Source organism: Megascapheus bottae, chromosome 17 (genome assembly GCF_031878675.1).
Source record: "Megascapheus bottae isolate mThoBot1 chromosome 17, mThoBot2.hap1, whole genome shotgun sequence".
Lineage (NCBI taxonomy): Eukaryota > Metazoa > Chordata > Mammalia > Rodentia > Geomyidae > Megascapheus > Megascapheus bottae.
In genome coordinates this window covers 37,486,372-37,503,314 of record NC_143525.1, presented here as the reverse complement: position 1 = coordinate 37,503,314, position 16,943 = coordinate 37,486,372, and the positions used below count along the sequence as shown (strand labels likewise).

General features: G+C 54.2%; 1 protein-coding gene across 2 annotated transcripts; it reads right to left on the bottom strand.

The window, feature by feature from the left end:
• Positions 1-5,987: 5,987 nt before the first annotated feature.
• Wfikkn2 (WAP, follistatin/kazal, immunoglobulin, kunitz and netrin domain containing 2) lies at positions 5,988-11,388 on the bottom strand. Of its 2 annotated transcripts, none has more exons than XM_090351737.1 (2): positions 11,361-11,388; positions 5,988-7,784 (listed from the first exon to the last, which is right to left on the bottom strand). In XM_090351737.1, exon 2 carries the CDS (start codon positions 7,713-7,715, stop codon positions 6,264-6,266), a length of 1,452 nt encoding a protein of 483 aa, XP_090207863.1. In that variant the 5' UTR covers positions 7,716-7,784; positions 11,361-11,388; the 3' UTR covers positions 5,988-6,263. The 2 variants fall into 2 exon arrangements, with proteins under 2 accessions (XP_090207863.1, XP_090207862.1); XM_090351736.1 differs by lacking the exon at positions 11,361-11,388 and adding an exon at positions 10,241-10,631.
• Between the last annotated feature and the right edge of the window lie 5,555 nt (positions 11,389-16,943).

Genomic DNA, 16,943 nt, shown 5'->3' with positions numbered 1-16,943 from the left:
ACCCCTAGGTTTGAGTCTTGGCACTTCCATTTATTGGCCCTGAGACCTCAGGGTAGCTCCCATCAAATGTGTTAGCGCCTGTGATTGCGCAGCTGTAAAACAAGAGAAATGATACCTGTGTGGGCTTCTCTTCCTCCACAAGGGGTGCAAGGCTCTGCCATCCATGCCACTAGTAGATGCCAAGCACTTCACACAGCCAGGTTTTGCTGGAGGTAAATACACTGGATGAGAACCCTTTGTTTTTGCTCTTTAGACAATTGTAATCTTAGGTACTTCTGTCACATGGAAAAAGAGTAAAAATAATCTTGCTTAAAGAGCGTGGGGAGGGTTAAATTGGACAACATAGGTAAAGAGGTTGAGGTAGAGTTGCTAGAACTCAAATATGTACAACTTCCACCTGTCACTTGTCTCCTTGTGGCCCAGGGGCTCCACAGTGCCTCAGCCCCCTCTGCTTCCTGGGTACACACAGGAAGGAGCTAAGTCACCAGCCACTGCCATCTCCTGGATTACAAGCAGAATCAGGCACATCCCTAAATCAGAAGACCTCCGCCTTCGGTTAGGGTTCTAGAAGTATTCTCAACACCCAGAAGGCCACTCCACCTTGGAGGAGGCCTGGCTTGGGGGAGTGCTGGAATTTTGCTTCATCTGAGTGGGATGCAGGAGCTGCCGCAGACAGGGATGTCGTGTCATGTTCAAGGTTAACTGGAACCTGAACACAGGGCCAACAACATGACTTTGAAGTAGTAGTGCTGGGGGTGGGGCGGGGACCCCCATCTGGGGCCTTCTGGGGAAGAAGGGTAAGGTTGCTCACTTATCTGCCCACCCTCCTGCAAGAGATGCCAGCTGGAGGCTTGTTTCCTTCTTCCTCCCGACACAGCCTGAGAGAGCAGTGTCACTTGACCTCAGGGCACATTCCAGAATGAGGGCACAGCCAAGAATAGGACCCAGGAACCCTGCCACCTCTCCTGCCTGCATTCATCACAGATTCCCTAGAGGAGGAGGGAGACTCTGTTTGAGGGGGGTGGAAGAAGAGGAGAGAAGGGTTGCAGGTGGAGCTGCAACTCTTCCCAGGAAAACCCTGGGAGAAGCCCTTCTCATGGATCCTCTCACACAGCAATGCCTCGTGGCATGGCAGTTGGTCTCAGGATTCCTTTATCCACCTAGCAAAGTCTCCATGACCTCGGTGGGCCTGGCCCATGGCATCCGTGGGCTGGCTGCTATTCTGCTGTGGATGGAGACCTGGAGAAGAGGCTGAGGCAGCCTGGGGACAGAGGAGGCTCCCCTGAGGAGCTGAGTCTTGAAGGATGAGTAGGCACAAGGCTGAGGGCTCGCTCAGGAATCTAGGCCGAGATTGCATGTGCATGTGATAGTCACGTGGTGTGTGTAAACAGCCCTGGGTGGCGCGCATGCAGCTGGCTGACTAGACAAGTCCTTCTGAGGTATGTGGGTTCCTGATGTGAGTCCACACTGCCCAATGGACAGCAGGGGTGTGTGTGCGTGTGTGTGTGTGTGTGTGTGTGTGTGTGTGTGTGTGTGTGTGTGTGTGTTTCACACAGGAGGAGAATAGCACAAGCATTAAGGGCTCTGACATCAGACGCAGGACACAGACCTCGGCTCTGTCACTTGGCAGCCTGAGATCCTGGGCACATTTCTTATCCCTTCCAGCTTTTATGTTTTCACCTACAAAACTGCATTCAGCCTCACGCAGTCACAGCTGGGTCTCCCAGACAAAAGATGGTGCCTGATGCCCGGCACGCCTTAAGCCCTTGCTCAGGCAGATTTTATTACAACAGAACAGAGGACAGAGTTTCCAGACCAAGGAAACACACCACCACGAGGCTGTGTTTTACTGCCCTCCCTCTTTCCTAGTCAGGTTCCATCCTGATCACTTGTTCTTCAGCCCTGTGTCCAAGGGGTGACATCAGACTAGAAAGCAGCTGGCCAGACAATGGAGCAGTGTCGTAGGAGGCCAGGGCGGGGGAGGGAGGGCAGGGAGGGAGGAAGGCAAGCTGCTCTGCCGAGGACCTCAGGCTGGTCCCGAGACAGGCAAGATGGGGAATGGGTAAAAGAGAAAGAGAGGGAGTAGAAACAGAGGTGGAGGGAGAAGCAGAGCCAAATGGACCTGAGAAAGGCAAGGAGTGAGCATCTGGGATGGACAGGGAGGTGGGTGGCCTTGGCTCCATGTCCTGAGACCTGGCTGGGGCCAAAGCTCCCAGACAGAGGTAGGTCACTTCTAAAGGCCGCCAGGACACCCACACTTGGGGCCTCAGCTCAGCCCTGGTAATACCTGCTAGATGCCAGACATTGTCCCAGTCCTAAGGAAACAGAGATGAAAGATTTGTTTGTTTATTTGTTGTTATTGTTGTCTGCCAGTCCTGGGGATTGAACTCTGGGCCCCTGTGCTGTTCCTGAACTTCTTTTGCTCAAGGTGAATGGTCACACCTTGAGACATCTGGCTTTTTTGAGTAGTTTATTGGAGAGAAGAGTCTCATGGAGTTTCCTGCCCAGGCAGGCTTCAAAATGCGATCCTCAGATCTCAGCCTCTTGAGTAGCTAGAATTATAGGTGTGAGCCACTAGTGCCCAACATGATGTGTGGTTTTGAGGATAGAAAAGTTGATGTTGCCAGACACTCGTGGCTCACACTGGTAATCCTAGCCACCCAGGAAGCTGAGATCTGAGGATTGTGGTTAGAAGCCAACCCAAGCAGGAAAGACTGAGAAGACTCTTTTTTGTCGGTCATGGGGCTTGAACTTTGGGCCTAGGCGTTGTCCCTGAGCTCTTTAGCTCAAGGCTACCGCCCTCCTACTCCTTGAGTCAGAGCACCACTTCCAGTTTTCTAGTGGTTAATTGGAGGTAAGAGTTTCATGGACTTTAGTGCCCTTGCTGGCTTTGAACCATGATTTTCAGATCTCAGTCCCCTGAGTAGCTAGGATTACAGGCATGAGCCACTGTGCCCAGCCTTCGGAAACTCTTATCATAAATTAACCACATTTTTTTTTTCTTTTAAAAGTCAGGGTATAGGGCCGGGAGTTTGGCCTAGTGGTAGAGTGTTTGCCTAGCATGCACGAAGACCTGGGTTCAATTCTTTGGTACCACATACATAGAAAAAAGCTGGAAGTGATGCTGAGGCTCAAGTGGTAGAGCTCTAGCCTTGAGAAAGTCCAAGGACAGTGCTCAGGCCCTGAGCTCAAGCCCAGGACTGACAAAAAAAAAAAAAATCAGAGTATAGCAGCCAGGAGTTTGGCCTAGTGGTAAGAGTGCTTGCCTAGCATGCACGAAGGTCTGGGTTGGACTCCTTTACGCCACATACATAGAAAAGGCCAGAGGTGGTGCTTTGGCTCAAGTGGTAGGGCTCTAGCCTTGAGAAAGCCCAAGGACAGGACACAGGCCCTGAGTTCAAGCCCCAGGACTAGTAAGAAAAAGCAGGGAGGAGAGTTGTGGTTCAAGTGGTAGAGTGCCAGCCTTTAGTGAAAAATCTAAGGCCCAGGCCCTGAATTCAAGCCCTAACACCTCTCTCTCTCTCTCTCTCTCTCTCTCTCTCTCTCTCTCTCTCTCTCTCTCTCTCTCTCTCACACACACACACACACACACACACACACACACACACACATACTCATACACATACACACTTGATGTCACGTAATGGTCAGAAATTGCAATAGACTCTCAGCCATTCGTTCCTTCAACATCCAAGTTTTCTGAGCTCAGAATCAGGCCGGGAGTTGCACTTAGTTCAGATCTCTGGGAGCCACAAAACAGTGCTTTGGAAGCTATGGTCAGAACTTGTGAAGGACAAGGCCCAAAATGATGAAGAGAGAGGCCCTGGGGCTTGCTGAGAAAGGCCCCAGGAAAACCACTCTCTCTGGGCAAGATGACAATTCGTTTAGGCCTTCCAGTTTTACCTGAGCACTGATGGGAACCTCAGGCTTCCATAAATTGCCCTTGCTGCTGCCTGTGTTGCAGGTGAGGCTTGGGGAACAGGTAAGTGGCAGAGCCAGTCTTCAGTCTGTGGGCTGGGTGGTTTCTGGTTCCTCCACCAGCCTGGTGTTGTGGAGGTGGCTCGCTGAACCTTCCCCCTCACCAGAGAAACAGAATAGGAAGGTGGGGCCCTGCTGTGTCAGTCCTGCTGTTATTCTGGCCCCATAAGTGTGCCAATGAGGTGGGGAAGGTGGCAGGTACAGGCAGTGGACACTGGCCCCTCAGGCTCTATCACTACTTGTGGGGAGCACCTCGGGCTCTCAAAGCAGGTTTGACTGAAGTCCTCAGGCCCCCAGACAGGTGAAGATGACAGTCCTCAACCTTCCAGGTCACCAGGCCATCTGACTCAGGAGGGGAAGGCTCCAAGAGCCATTTTGGTGGCTCTGTTTGGTGCTGTGTGTCTTCCTGTAATGCAGCTTCCACTCCCTCAGCCCTGCTTCTCTCTTGGGGAACAGCTTGTCCTTGTGCCCCCGTTCCCTACCTTTTGTTCCCTTCTTGTGAGTGCGTGTGACCAGCCTGAATTCCTCCTTTGGGAGTGGTATCCCCTGGGAATAGACAAGTTGGGGGTAGGACCAGGGCTTTCCACGTCCTGGATTCTTGTCCAGGGGTGTGGAGCTGTCGTAACCTTCCCTAAGGTCTAAAGCTCTCTGCTGGAAGCCAGTTCCGGGCCCTGAGCATGCCAGGGACCAAGCCTCACCATGCCAGGGACCAGGCCTCACCTTGACTCTAGGGAGTCATAGCCAGGGAGGATCCCGCCCCCCAAGTCTTGTCTCTTTCAAATTCTCACTCTTGAGGCACTGGTGATGGGATCTGGATTCTGTACCTGACACCACCACCAGTCCTCATTGTTCTACAAATCTCGGCCAAAGTTCCACCCCTCCTCCCATTCACCTTGCCTGGCTGGTTCTGCTTTTCTCCAGATTTACTCAGAGCTGTGCTGGACGCCCTCACAACTCGCAGTGTCCCTCCACCATCCAAACGTGGTCCCCCTGGCCAAAAGGTCACAAGAGCAAGTGTCACAACCACTGCTCCTCCCTTACCTCCCCGCAGTAGCCTAAGAGAATCACACAAGAGCCATTGATATATGAGCTTTTAATTAGTATTTTCCTCTCTATATTTGAGGAAGAAATGACACCCCTCCCCCCACACGGCTTTAGAGGGACAAGGTCAGAATAGAGGGCTGAGGAGAGAATGGGGACAAGATGCAAAGTTGACAGTGGCGCTCCCAAAGCCTCTGCCTAGTAGTGGGGTGCCTGGGCCCACACAAGAGTCTAGAAACAAAAATCATCCAGCTGCAATACACCCAACCTTTCCTCCCTGGCCCCACCTACGATATCCCTCCAGGTCACTGTGGGTTCTGGAGACCACCACCAGATGGCAGCATCGAGCAGTCCTCCACTTACCCCTTCCCATCCTGCCTCTTCTCTTTATTTCTCTTACTATCAACACACATTGGGAGATGGATTTGTTTTCTATCCAAAGCCGTCACTGAATGTTCTATCAGCCATCAGATGGAAACTGACAGCTGGATAACCAGCCATGACTCTGCTTTAGGGGGATTTCTGGGATCCGGGCTCTGTTTGGGCTCTTTGAACCAGGTCCCAACATGTAACACACGAAAGTATTTTGAAAGAATCCACTAAATTGAGTCCAACAAAGCCGAGCTCACAAGCCAATGCAACTGAGAAGAAACATGGGTTCTACTATGCCATGGTGGCCTCGGAGACACAGGCTGACCTAGCTGAGGGCGCCTTTCCATTGCAGCCTCCACTCAAGACATGCTGTACGCTGGACTGGACTATGCCTCCGGGCTTTCTGCTGCTCACAATCCTTCTCAGGAAGCAGCCGCTGCTCACAACAATCTAGAAGTCTGTAGGGAAGTTGTCCTGATGAGTCTCTGGGCCTTTGGTCTCTCCACACATACCTGCTTTGCAAGTCAACTCACCCAACTGTCTATCTCCTGGCCATCTGCTGAGCCCTGACTGGGGAGCCTTAGCTGAGAGATGGAGGGAGGGGTGGCAAAAGAGGAGAAGGCCTGGGGAACAACTCACATGTGTCTATTGATGTCTCCTTTTGGCACCCTCAGCTAAAACCAAAAAGAGATGGACCCCCTTATTAAACCCAAAGACTAGAAGTTACTCTAAGACCCCCTGGTAGCTTTCTTCCAACTCATAGCCTGGTGCTTCCCCACTGGCCCAAGACTATCTAAGCTGATCTTGCATGGGGTGTGAACAGGGGTCCTGGGGCTCAGGTAGGTGGGAGAGGGCCAGGGAGGGCAGGCTGGCTAGTGCAAGCCGGGGAAGTCCTTGAGGACATCGCAAGTGTTCTTGTACATGACCTCACGGAGCTTCCTGACCCTCCGGCTGCTGGAGGCGCCCACAAAGCTGTCAGGTCTTAAGATGGCCATCCCGCCATCCACCTCTCCCATGATGATGAGCGGCGTCTCGCCCACCGTCACGTTGGGGCAGGGGCAGGCCCAGTCCACGTGGAGCAGAGTGACCTCCAAGGGCTCCCGGCCCAAGAACTTGAGGCCCATCTTCTCATCCTTTAGGACCTCATCCACAGTCACCAGGGCACGGCCGGAGTCGGCCTCCTCCGCCAGCTCAGAGACCCGGCCTAGGATGACAAAGTCACTGCGACAAAAGCTGGTGACCAGCTTCTGCCGTGGCTTACAGGCCCGACAGCGCTGATTGCCCCGCGGGAAGGGACAGGACTCCTCGCAGGCCTCACGGCTCTCAAAGTTGTTGCCATTGCCCTCACAGCCACCATAGACAAAAGACTGGCACTGGGCCATCTGGCTGTTGTAGGCCCAGCGTGGCGCGTAGGCCTTGCACGGCCCTTGCAGGGCAGGCAGGCTGCACACTGCCAGCGGTCCCCTCATGCAGGCCAGCATGCAGGCTTCGTAGGTCTCAAAGTGGTTGAGGTTGCGGTGGCAGTGGCCGAAGGTAAAGGTCAGGCAGTTGTTGGCCTGGGCATCAAAGTGCCAGCGGGTCTGCTCCTCGCCACAGTCCTCGCTGTCAGGGGGCTTGAGGCACTCAGCCGTGGGGAAGGCCGTGCCATTGAGGCTGCTCTCTGAGGTGGCCGAGGCCTGGGCACTCCTGACCACTGACAGCGGGAAGTCAGCCCTCAGGACCCCCGCAGGGTTCCGAGCTGTGCAGGTGTAGATGCCAGCGTCCTGGAGCTGGGCATTGTAGATGACCAGCTGGGCGATATTGGTGACGACCACATTGCCACGTACGTGGTTGGGCCTCATGACCACGTTCTCCCGATCCTCCAGCTGCTTTTCCCAAGTGAGTTCAGGCCGGGGCCGGCCCACCACGTCACAGAGGAAGCTCACGGTCTCTCCCACGGGGACAGACTGGGGCACGGGGTGGTTCAGCAGGGCCGGGGCTGCCATGTCCAGCCCTGGGGTCTCTGGGGAGGCCGTGGTGGGGTGCACAGTGGTCTCGGGGGGTGGAGGGCTGGTGTTGGGCCAGGTAAAATGGTAGCGGCAGGTGACGACGGCCAGCGTGATGCCTTTGGAACAGGCCTCGGCGTCCATGTAGCAGCGGTTGTAGTAGGTGAGGCCATCCGAGGCACAGGTGAAACTGGGTTCCTTCTCACAGCGATCTTTGCACTTGCACACGGGCTGGCCATCCCAGATGTCACACTCGGAGCCCTGCTGCACACACATGAAGTGGTCGCACGTGGCTTCCTTGGGCATGCCCACTGGGCCTTTTTTCCCTTTCACGTCCATGTAACGGGCTGCCACACAGCTCGTGGTCCCACACACATTGGGGCAACACTTCTCATAGGTCTCACACTCCTGAAAGAACACCAAGAAAGCGCTCAACAGAGGCAGGGCAAGGAAGAAAGGATCGACTCCTAGCTCCACTCCTTCTCTTACAGGTAAGGAGAGGTAGAGAGACGTAAAACATATGCCTGACGTCACAGGCATATGTACGGTGGGACCTCCTCCTCCTCCTCCTCCTCCTCCTCCTCCTCCTCTTCCTTCTTGGCGGTCCTGGGGTTTGAATTCAGGGCCCTGCATTTGCTAGATAAGCACTGTGCCATTTGAACCACTCCTCCACACCTCTTTTTTTTTTAGCTTATGTTTCCAATAAGGGTTCATGCTTTTGCCTAGGCTTCTCTCTGATCTTGATCTTCCTACTCCTACCTCCTGTGTAGTTGGGATTACAGGCATGCACTACCAGCCATGTCTTCATCATCATCATCTTTCTCTTCTTCCTCTGCCTCCTCCTTCTCCTCTTCCTCTTCTTCTTCCTCTGTCAGTCCTGGGGCTTGAACTCAGGGCCTGAGCACTGTCCTTGGGTTTTCTCAAAGCTAGTGCTCTACCACTTGAGCCACAGCACCATTTCTAGCTTTTTCTGTGTTTGTAGCACCGAAAAATCAAACTTAGGGCTTCGTGCATGTTAGGCAAGCACTTTACCACTAGGCTACACTCCCTGCCCCAGAGAGGATGTTTTCTTACTACCACTTTACAGAGATACAGAGAAGTGACATCCAAGTTGCAAGGAACAGAGGTGATAGTAAAGAGGTTCACTTTTCTCTGTGTGTATATGGGGTAGATTCTAGCATCATGCATCCTCAGGTTACCTACATGAAGCCGAGGCTTGCAAAGTTAAGCTGCCACTCCCACCACTTGCCTCACACTGGGGTGAGGGTTAGTTATCAGGCCAACTTGAAGGGGTGTTGCTTCTGGGACAGATGTTCAAGTTCAAGTCTCTCCATACCACTCCTCTGAAGGAAAGCAGGATATCTTATATCCAAGAAAACCAAGTCTTGTGGCCTCTACCAGACCAGCTCCACGAGGGACATTTGACATAGAAAGGAACAAGACAAAAGTCCCCTTGTGTGGCAGAAGTCAACAGTCATTGAGGCTTTTCCAGTCTGTAACCCCTGTTGGTTTTCTATGGAGCCACATAAGGCATGTTTAATTCCTCTAAAAGAGCAACGCGAGCTGGGAGCTGGCATGCGCACGGCTTCACGTGGTGTTTTCCATACTTATACGTCTTACCCACCGGGCAGCTGGGCAGCGCTGCTCCTAATCCTGGAGCAGGTAATAACTCCATGAATTACTCCCCGCCAGGACCAGCCTCTTGTTCTTCCGCCTTTCATTTTGGTCTCTCTGGCATTCCATACAGGCTCAGAGCGGGAAATAGCCCCACTGGGCTGTGTGGACCTTGGTCTCCCCCACACTTGTTTACTGTTCTCACCCCCCACATCCCCTTCAGCTCAGAACTACCACTTTGTTTTGCAGGCTACCTGAATCCTCAGCTCTCCCCCAAAACAAGTCATCGACAGGTACCATTGTCCCCAAGTCCTGCCTGACTTCTCAAGCCAGCCTGAGCTAGTGATGAAAGACTTTCCTGCACTGAACGCCAACTAGTGACATGAGTTCAGCCAATAGGGAGCGCTCCCTCTCCTTATCCTCTTGTCCACAGCACTGCCTGATGTGTCCTGAGTGGCCAGAGAACTGTCCCCAGCACTAGGACACAGGCTCTCTCTCCATGGAATTCCTGTGCTCTTCTGGGGAGGCACCAGGGGTTCCTGGTGAGGCCTTTTTCTGATTAAGAGCCCTGGCAGGCCAGCTTAAGCAGAAAACGACTGTGGCCAGAGCAGGTGGAAGTACTTGTCCTTTGCCCAGCAGGAGTGTGCAGAGATGGTTCTCAATGCCTCCCTCAGCAGCTAGACAACAGTCCTAGAAGTAGCCCTATCCTCTCCCAGAATCCATCGGGAGAAAGGAGCATCTCAGTCTCCAGGGCAGGGTCCCACCTACCCAGCCTACCTGTCCCATGATTCTTCCTTCTGAGCCTACCTGTCAGTCTGGTTGCTCTCTGGGTCAAGGTCGAAACCTTGGGGAGGTGGCTGGAGGCTGGATGATGCCATCCAGATATGAGTTCCCTCACTGGCCACAGTAGAGCTCTGGGTATCCCCTCTGAGCAGGTGGTAGATGCTGTGTTGGCACGTCAGACCAATTTGCTCCATTGGTCTAGCATAGCAGCCCTCAGCAAGTAGCACAGAGGAGCCTAAGGATGGAGTGAGTCCCGGTCCCTGATGGACCTGGATGTCACAGCCTCGTCATGCAGGCCTCTGCAGGCAGGAACAGGCTTCAGAATGGTTACCTCCCGGCAGACAGGGGCCCAGGAGCTTTCCGAGGAGTTCCTGGATATCATCTCCAGTCCTCCCGCCCCTCCCCGCTGCCTTCCACTTCATCACACACTCACGTGGCCCATCTTGGACTCCCAGCTTCCTACTTACCTGGTCCGCCTCACACTCCCGCTTGCAGGTGCTCTGAGCATCCACCCAGAGGTTAGGGTTCATGTCGTTGGGGCAGATGCCTGCGTGGGAATAGCGGATGGGCGGCAGTGCCAGGCCTCGTGGGGATCCCTCAAGCAATGGCAGCAGCAGCAGCAGCCCCCAGTGGGACCAGAACCAGCGACACCCCAAGGCCCACATCGTGTGGTCTACAAAGGCCAGAAATCTCCCCTTGGATGACACCAGGGGCTGGGGCCTGCCAGGGCCTTCTTCTCCGGGGCTGGAGATCCCTGCCTTCTCCACCTCAGCAGGTTTCCTTGCTCAGGCAGCAGCAGCAGCAGCAACTGTCTCTGCCTCCACCAGCCTGCTGGGCTGCGCCGCCGCTCCAGATAAAAGAAAGGTCTTTGGAAGGCAACTCAGCTCCTGGGTGTGCAGGGAGAAGGAGCCGCAGCAGGGCCCCCCACCCCAAGCCTGGATTTAGATCCTGGGCACCCCACCCGAGTGGGAGAGAGCTAACCTGCCGCCTGTGACAGGCGGGCTGCTGGCGCCTCTGTCCCGTGGCTGATCACAGACTTATTGCAGAAGTGGGGGGGGGGAGAGGGGAGGGGAAAAAAAAAGCTGGAAGTAGTTTAGGCAGCGTATCTGGCACCGTGGGACACCTGCTTGTTTTTGACTCCAGGAGGCCTTTAACCCCTTCGAGGGCCAGAAATGGCCCGGACTTTGGAGGAGAGCTGGCTTCAAGACACGCACGCTCACTTCAACTGCAAAGCAGGGTTTGTTTCCTTTTCCCCCTCCTCCCGGGGCTGGGCCCCCGTCCTCCCCTTCAGCCACCTCTAAAGAACACACAATCGCTTGTTACAGGGAGGGACCTGAGCCTCCCGGCTAGCGTCGCCCAGCTCCATAGTACATTGGAGAGCAAATGACGTGGAAAAACAACAAGTTCACGGCCATTCCAGGGCGGGCCGGCAGCGCGTGGCTGGCGCTGTGTAAGCCGACTCCCACCCCAGCCCGGGTCCCCTCCTGTAGGGAGGGGGTGGACGCACGGACAGCTTCTCCAGATCTGTGACCCAGGCCATTTATGTCTTGATTTCTCCCCTACCCCCCAATCATTCCACACACATACCAGATCGGCTCGGCTCCGGCTCCCTGCCTGTGGGACCTGTCACATTCCTTGTCCCCCCCCACCCCAAACACACTTGTTGGCTCCAAGAACACCTACTCGGCAGCTGTGTCCCTGGACTGTGCCACACAGCCAAGCTGCCTTCACCCACAGCCACCGTGGGCTTGCTCTGTGAGCCCTTTCTGGGGACCAAGCACTGGATGGGTGCAGTATCTTGTGTGTCTCCCCCCACCCCCCACACACACCATAGAATGTTCTGGTGGGTGAACACAAGCCACTGATAGGGTTACAGTACACAGAATTAACAATCTCAGTGGCCAGGCTCTCACGTAATCCTTACAGCATATTTTAGATTTATGGGAAGGGTGCACAGAGAGGGTACGTAGCTTGCCCTGGTCACACAGCTCTTTCTAAGAGGGTGAGTGTGGATATCAGCCTTTGGAAACCATTGCTCCTCCATCCATCTAGAAGAAATGCTGTCGCAGGCCAGGCACCAGTGACTCACCCCTGCAATCCTAGCTACTCAGAAGATTGAGATCTGCCAGCCTAGGCAGGAAAGTCCTTGAGACTCTATCTCCAATGAACCACCACCAAGAAAAGTCAGAAGTGGAGTCAAACAGTAGAGCCTTGAGCACAAAAGGGGCAGCAACCAGGTCGAGTTCAAGCCTCAGGACCAGCATACAAACAAAAACAAAACCAGAAATATTGTCAAGGCATAGCCTCAAGTCTGGTTTCTACCAAACAGACAAGACAGTTTTGAAAGGCAGGGTTGTATTTGTGGAGGACCTGGGAAGAGAAGAGGCAGAAACTCCCAGGGACCAAGGGTAATTTCTCCCCCATTTGACAGGAAATGACCTATATCTAAAATGCCGCAGAATAATCAGCAAGCTGGACATGTGTGTACTGGTCCCTTGAGGCTGGAGTTTTTGGGTGGGGGAGGGGAGGGCAGGGGTTAGAGCCCCACAAGAGAGAAGGGGAGTCCGTGCAAGGACCAGTCACACAGGATGTGGGGAGCAGGCTGAGCTGCAGGTAAGGGACCAGAGATCCAGAAATCCCACAGGAGCCCACTGAGGCTGAGGCCCAGTGCCCCATCTCATTGGACTGTAAAAGGCCCCAGGATCTTCCTAGCTGGGTGGGTGCTGGCTGCTTCCCCTCTGAGCCAGCCCCTTCCTGTCGTGCGGCTCATTCAGCAAGATCTGTCTTTTCTGTTTATGTCAAGTTGCTAATGAAGGGTGTCAGATCCTAATCCTCTAAATTATTGGAATAAACCTCCCTCGGAGGCCAGCCCCAGTAATGAAGCCAGACAGCGGGCGTCGCCGGCTGCTTTGAATTCCCTGTAATTTCATAAACTGTGTTCCAGCTGCTCAGAGCCACCCCAACTCAGATGCAGCTTGTGCGGCCTCCTGCAATACCACAAAGGGAAATGGGCAGTGACACATTTCTAAGCAGCACTTAGAGAAATTGTCACAGCCTCATTACACGTAGACAAACAAGCCGAGAGAGGGGGCTGGTTTCTGGGGGAGGCCGGTGAGCCCATGAGGAGGTGTGGGGGAGAGGGGGAAGAGAAGTGGAAAGCCGGTCCGTGCCGCCCACTCCTCCTTCAGGGTTCGTGGAGAAAGGCCTCTGCTCTGCTTAATCCCGCCTGGAGCCTCCTTCCCAGGGCCTCCCTCCTGGTCATTGTGCTCTGAGAATCCTCAGCACCATGCTGTCTTCTTCAGCCCTTTCAAGTTCTCCTACCCAAACACACCTCAGAACAGATCACATCTGGCAGGGCTTGGAGCCCATTCCTCCATCACCACTGCTGATCTGCACTGCAGTCTAGGAAGGAAACTGAGTCACGGGGAGGTTATGCTGGGCTACCCAAGGGTCTCATGACCAGGAGAGTCCCATACTCTGAGGGGCATCTGGCCCCTGACAAGGCTGCTCTCTCAGCCTGTCTGAGACCAGGCCTAGGCCCAGGCCAGCTCCTAAGCTGTTCTGCAGCCTGAAAAAGCCAAGGGACAGCGTCTAGCCCCTGAGTTCAAGCCCCAGTATTGGTGTGCGCATGCACACACACACACACACACACACACACACACACACACACACACACACACACACACAAGACTGGATAGCTAGGATCCCCCTTCAATCCCAGGGGATCATGGGAGAGGCAGCCCAAGGCCCTCTGGAGGGGAGGAGTCCACCAAAGGACTAGTATTCTACCACTTGAGCCACAGTTCCACTTCTGGCTTTTTTGTGCTTTTTGGTGGTTAATGGGAGTTAAGAGTCTCATTCCTGCCCCAGCTAGCTTTGAACTGTGTGGGTCAGATCTCAGCTTCCTGAGTAGCTAGGATTACTGACCAGTCTTCCAGTCTGCAAGGCCCCCTCTGCAGACCACCAGCGATGGAGCCTGAGCTGGGCTGCTGCTGGACAGAGGCCTGGCTTCGGGCTGCTCTGATTGGCTTGAGCAGCTGGACTTCCTGCATCCCCTAGCCATCAACGTCCTCTAAGGATGTGAGGAACAGCATGAGAGGTGGGGGAGAGAGCTGGGCTGACCTACCTCAGATCTATGACACTGACCACACCCATCACACCCTCCAGGGTGGGCTGGCAGGAGGTCACCCCTAGACAGTGAACTCTGGGTCACCCTTGACCACAGCATCACCCTTCAAATAACCACGCCTGAATCCCTAGGGTCTTGACAATACAGCTGATCCCATTTCCCGAATTAGCAGCCTTGCCCCAGGCTTCAGCTGCACAAGCTGTGTGTGTGGGGGGGGAGGCACTGTGCAAAGGCCACAGTACCCCCAATAAACCAAATCTCTTGCCTCTCACTGTATCTGTTCTTTCTTTCCCTATCTTATTTCTTTCCACCCAAATAAAATAAAATAAAAAAGCATCTACTAAGCTTTCTACAAGCACATAGACATTCTTAAGTCTGTCCATCTATCCATAGAGTTACAAGACGGAGCAAGAAAGCCAGCGTACAAAAACAAGAACACCCTCATGTCTAGGCATGGTGGCTCACACTTGTAGTCCCAGCTCTCAGAGGCTTAGACATAAGAATCTTGAACTCGAGGCCAGTGTGAAGAAGGTAGTGAGCTGAAGACCAGTGGAACTGAAGGGCTGGGGATGTGACTCAGTAGTCCAACACGTGCTTAGCTTGCACAAAAGCCCTAGTTTTGATCCCTAGCACTGCAAATTAACAAATAAGATCATGGTGATCAGATCCACTGATGATAAGGGAAGGCTGGATTAGGAGTCCATGTCCTGCTGGGGAGAGGGGAAGAGGACACAGAAGATGGGGGGCTGAGCTGGGTTTGCTGCTACACATGTGTGACCTGAGTAAGGCCTGAGACTGAGCAAGCAAATGTGAAGAGGCAGCTCTCTACAATTCCCTGAAAAAGGCCTGGCCTGCAACCTATCCTCTCCAGCCAAGGCCCTCCCTCCATGAGGCCCGGCTCTAAACTGGGGGCAGAAAGATGGGGGCAAGTCAGCAAGTTTCAGAGGCGTGGGGTGGGAGCTCCTCATCTCCCTCTGCAGCAGCCCCAGCAAAATCAGGCCTGCAGCCAGATCTGGTCCACCCTTTCTGGGCCCCAGACTGACATAGCCACACTCTCTCTCATGTAGGTAGGGAAGGCCGCCCCCCCTTCCTGCTCCATCCTTGGTCATTTTATGGGGAGCAGGAACAGGGTTACACAGACACAGAAAAGAAGCTGTCCTCAATACGGTACTCAGCTAGGCCATCGAGCTCCAAGTCAGCTCATAGCTGAATTCAATAAAGCCAGAGGCTCATTACCCAGCTGGGGACCCCCTGCCAGAATGGCCTGGGGCCTGGGTTACATTACAGGGCTGTGTGAACTCTCCCCTCCGAGTGAGGCTGCACCGGGCTGTGTAATAATTACGGGGGCCTCAGCAGATGGTGGAGGCAGACAGACAGGGGGAGGCCTTCAGCTGTGGGACACGTGACCCTCAGCATCTGTTTAGAGCAGGACCATGGGAGGGTGGATGCCGGGCTGGGGGCGGGGAAGGGGCGTGGCCCTGAATCAAGATCGGAGCTCTGGGCAGTTGATGGGATGGAACATCCTCCGGTGTCCAGTGGATAGGCCAGCTGAGCTTCCTTGGAAACCCGTGCCTCGGCCAGGGGAAGGGGTGCTGGCATGGCTGAGCCCCTGCATGCTGGAGGATGGATGGGTGTCAACTCCGTGAAGCACAGAACAGGGCCCCTCTGGATCACCTGTGCCCTCCTGGGGTGATTTTGGCCCAGGTTCTACCCTTCCATGGTTCTTGGGCTGAGTGCTGGGCAGAGTCCAGAGTCACTAACTCTCAGCCCAGTCTTCAGCATCCTGGACAGGACTACCTCTGTCTCCCCATCTGAGGCCCCTTCAACTCCCTCCTCTGTGATCCCATGGCCTGACTCTCCAGCCCTGTCCTGATGGAATCAGCTTCAAAAAGCTCAGAGCAGCCTTCAGCCAAGACAAACACTGGGACCTGGGGCTTCGGGCTGGCCTGGGCTCCCCACTCCTCTGCCGGGCTGAAGGGGGTGGGAGGGATGCTGAGGGTGGTTTGCACTCTTCTCAGGCCCTGGGGGACCAGCAAGAACACCATTCCTAAGGCACAGCCTACATCCCATCACATTGCCGGCTGGGTCTGCTGGCTGCAGAGTTCTGCACACTCCTGAGCTTTGCCTCTTGCCCTATGCCCTCATCTCTGGATGAGAGACAATGGCAGGGCTTCAGCCCTGGGCAAAGGGGCTGTGATCTCTAAAGCCCCAAACACCCTACTGCTCATCTCAGCACTCAAAATGACCCATAGACTGTGGGGGGGGCAGGCCTGCAGCTGTATGCCTGTGAACGTGTGTATGTGTGTATATATGTGCACATGTGTGGAGAGGGTGGGACAAAGATGAGACACAGGCCTTTGTCTCACCTACCATTGCTGTATAACTTTTTTTTTTTGCCAGTCCTGGGGCACTGGCACTGGGGCACAGTTCTGGGCCTGGGCACTGTCCTTGGACAGGTTTTTTGATCAAGGCTAGTGCTCTGCCACCAGAGCCACAGTGCCATTTCTGGCTATTTCTGTGTATGTGGTACCGAGGAATCGAGCCCAGGGTTTCATGCATGCTAGGCGAGTACTCTACCACTAGTCTATGCTCCTGGCCCCTGCTGTATAACTTTTGGATTTGTAATGCTTTCCTATCTTTCAGGATACGGCCAAAGAAATTGACTTGGACCACTTCTGCCTCAGCTTACTCTTCTAGTATTATTGTACTGAGGCTTCATGAGTTATTTTGTGCGGAGATTGTAGAACGAAAATAGCATCAGGAGGTCAACACTTTTCCCCTCGCAGTTCCAGGGCTTGAATTCAGGGCCTGAGCACTGTCCTTGGGGTTTTTCAAGGCTAGAGCTCTACCACTTGAGCCACAGCACCACTTCTGGCTTTTTTCTATCTATGTGGTACCAAGGAATTGAATTTGGGTCTTCGTGCATGCTGGGCAAGCACTCTACCACTAGCTAAACTCCCAGCCATCCCTTTTTTTTTGGCCAGTCCTGGGCTTTTTCTCAGGGCCTGAGCACTGTCCTTGGGCTTTCTTCAAGGCTAACA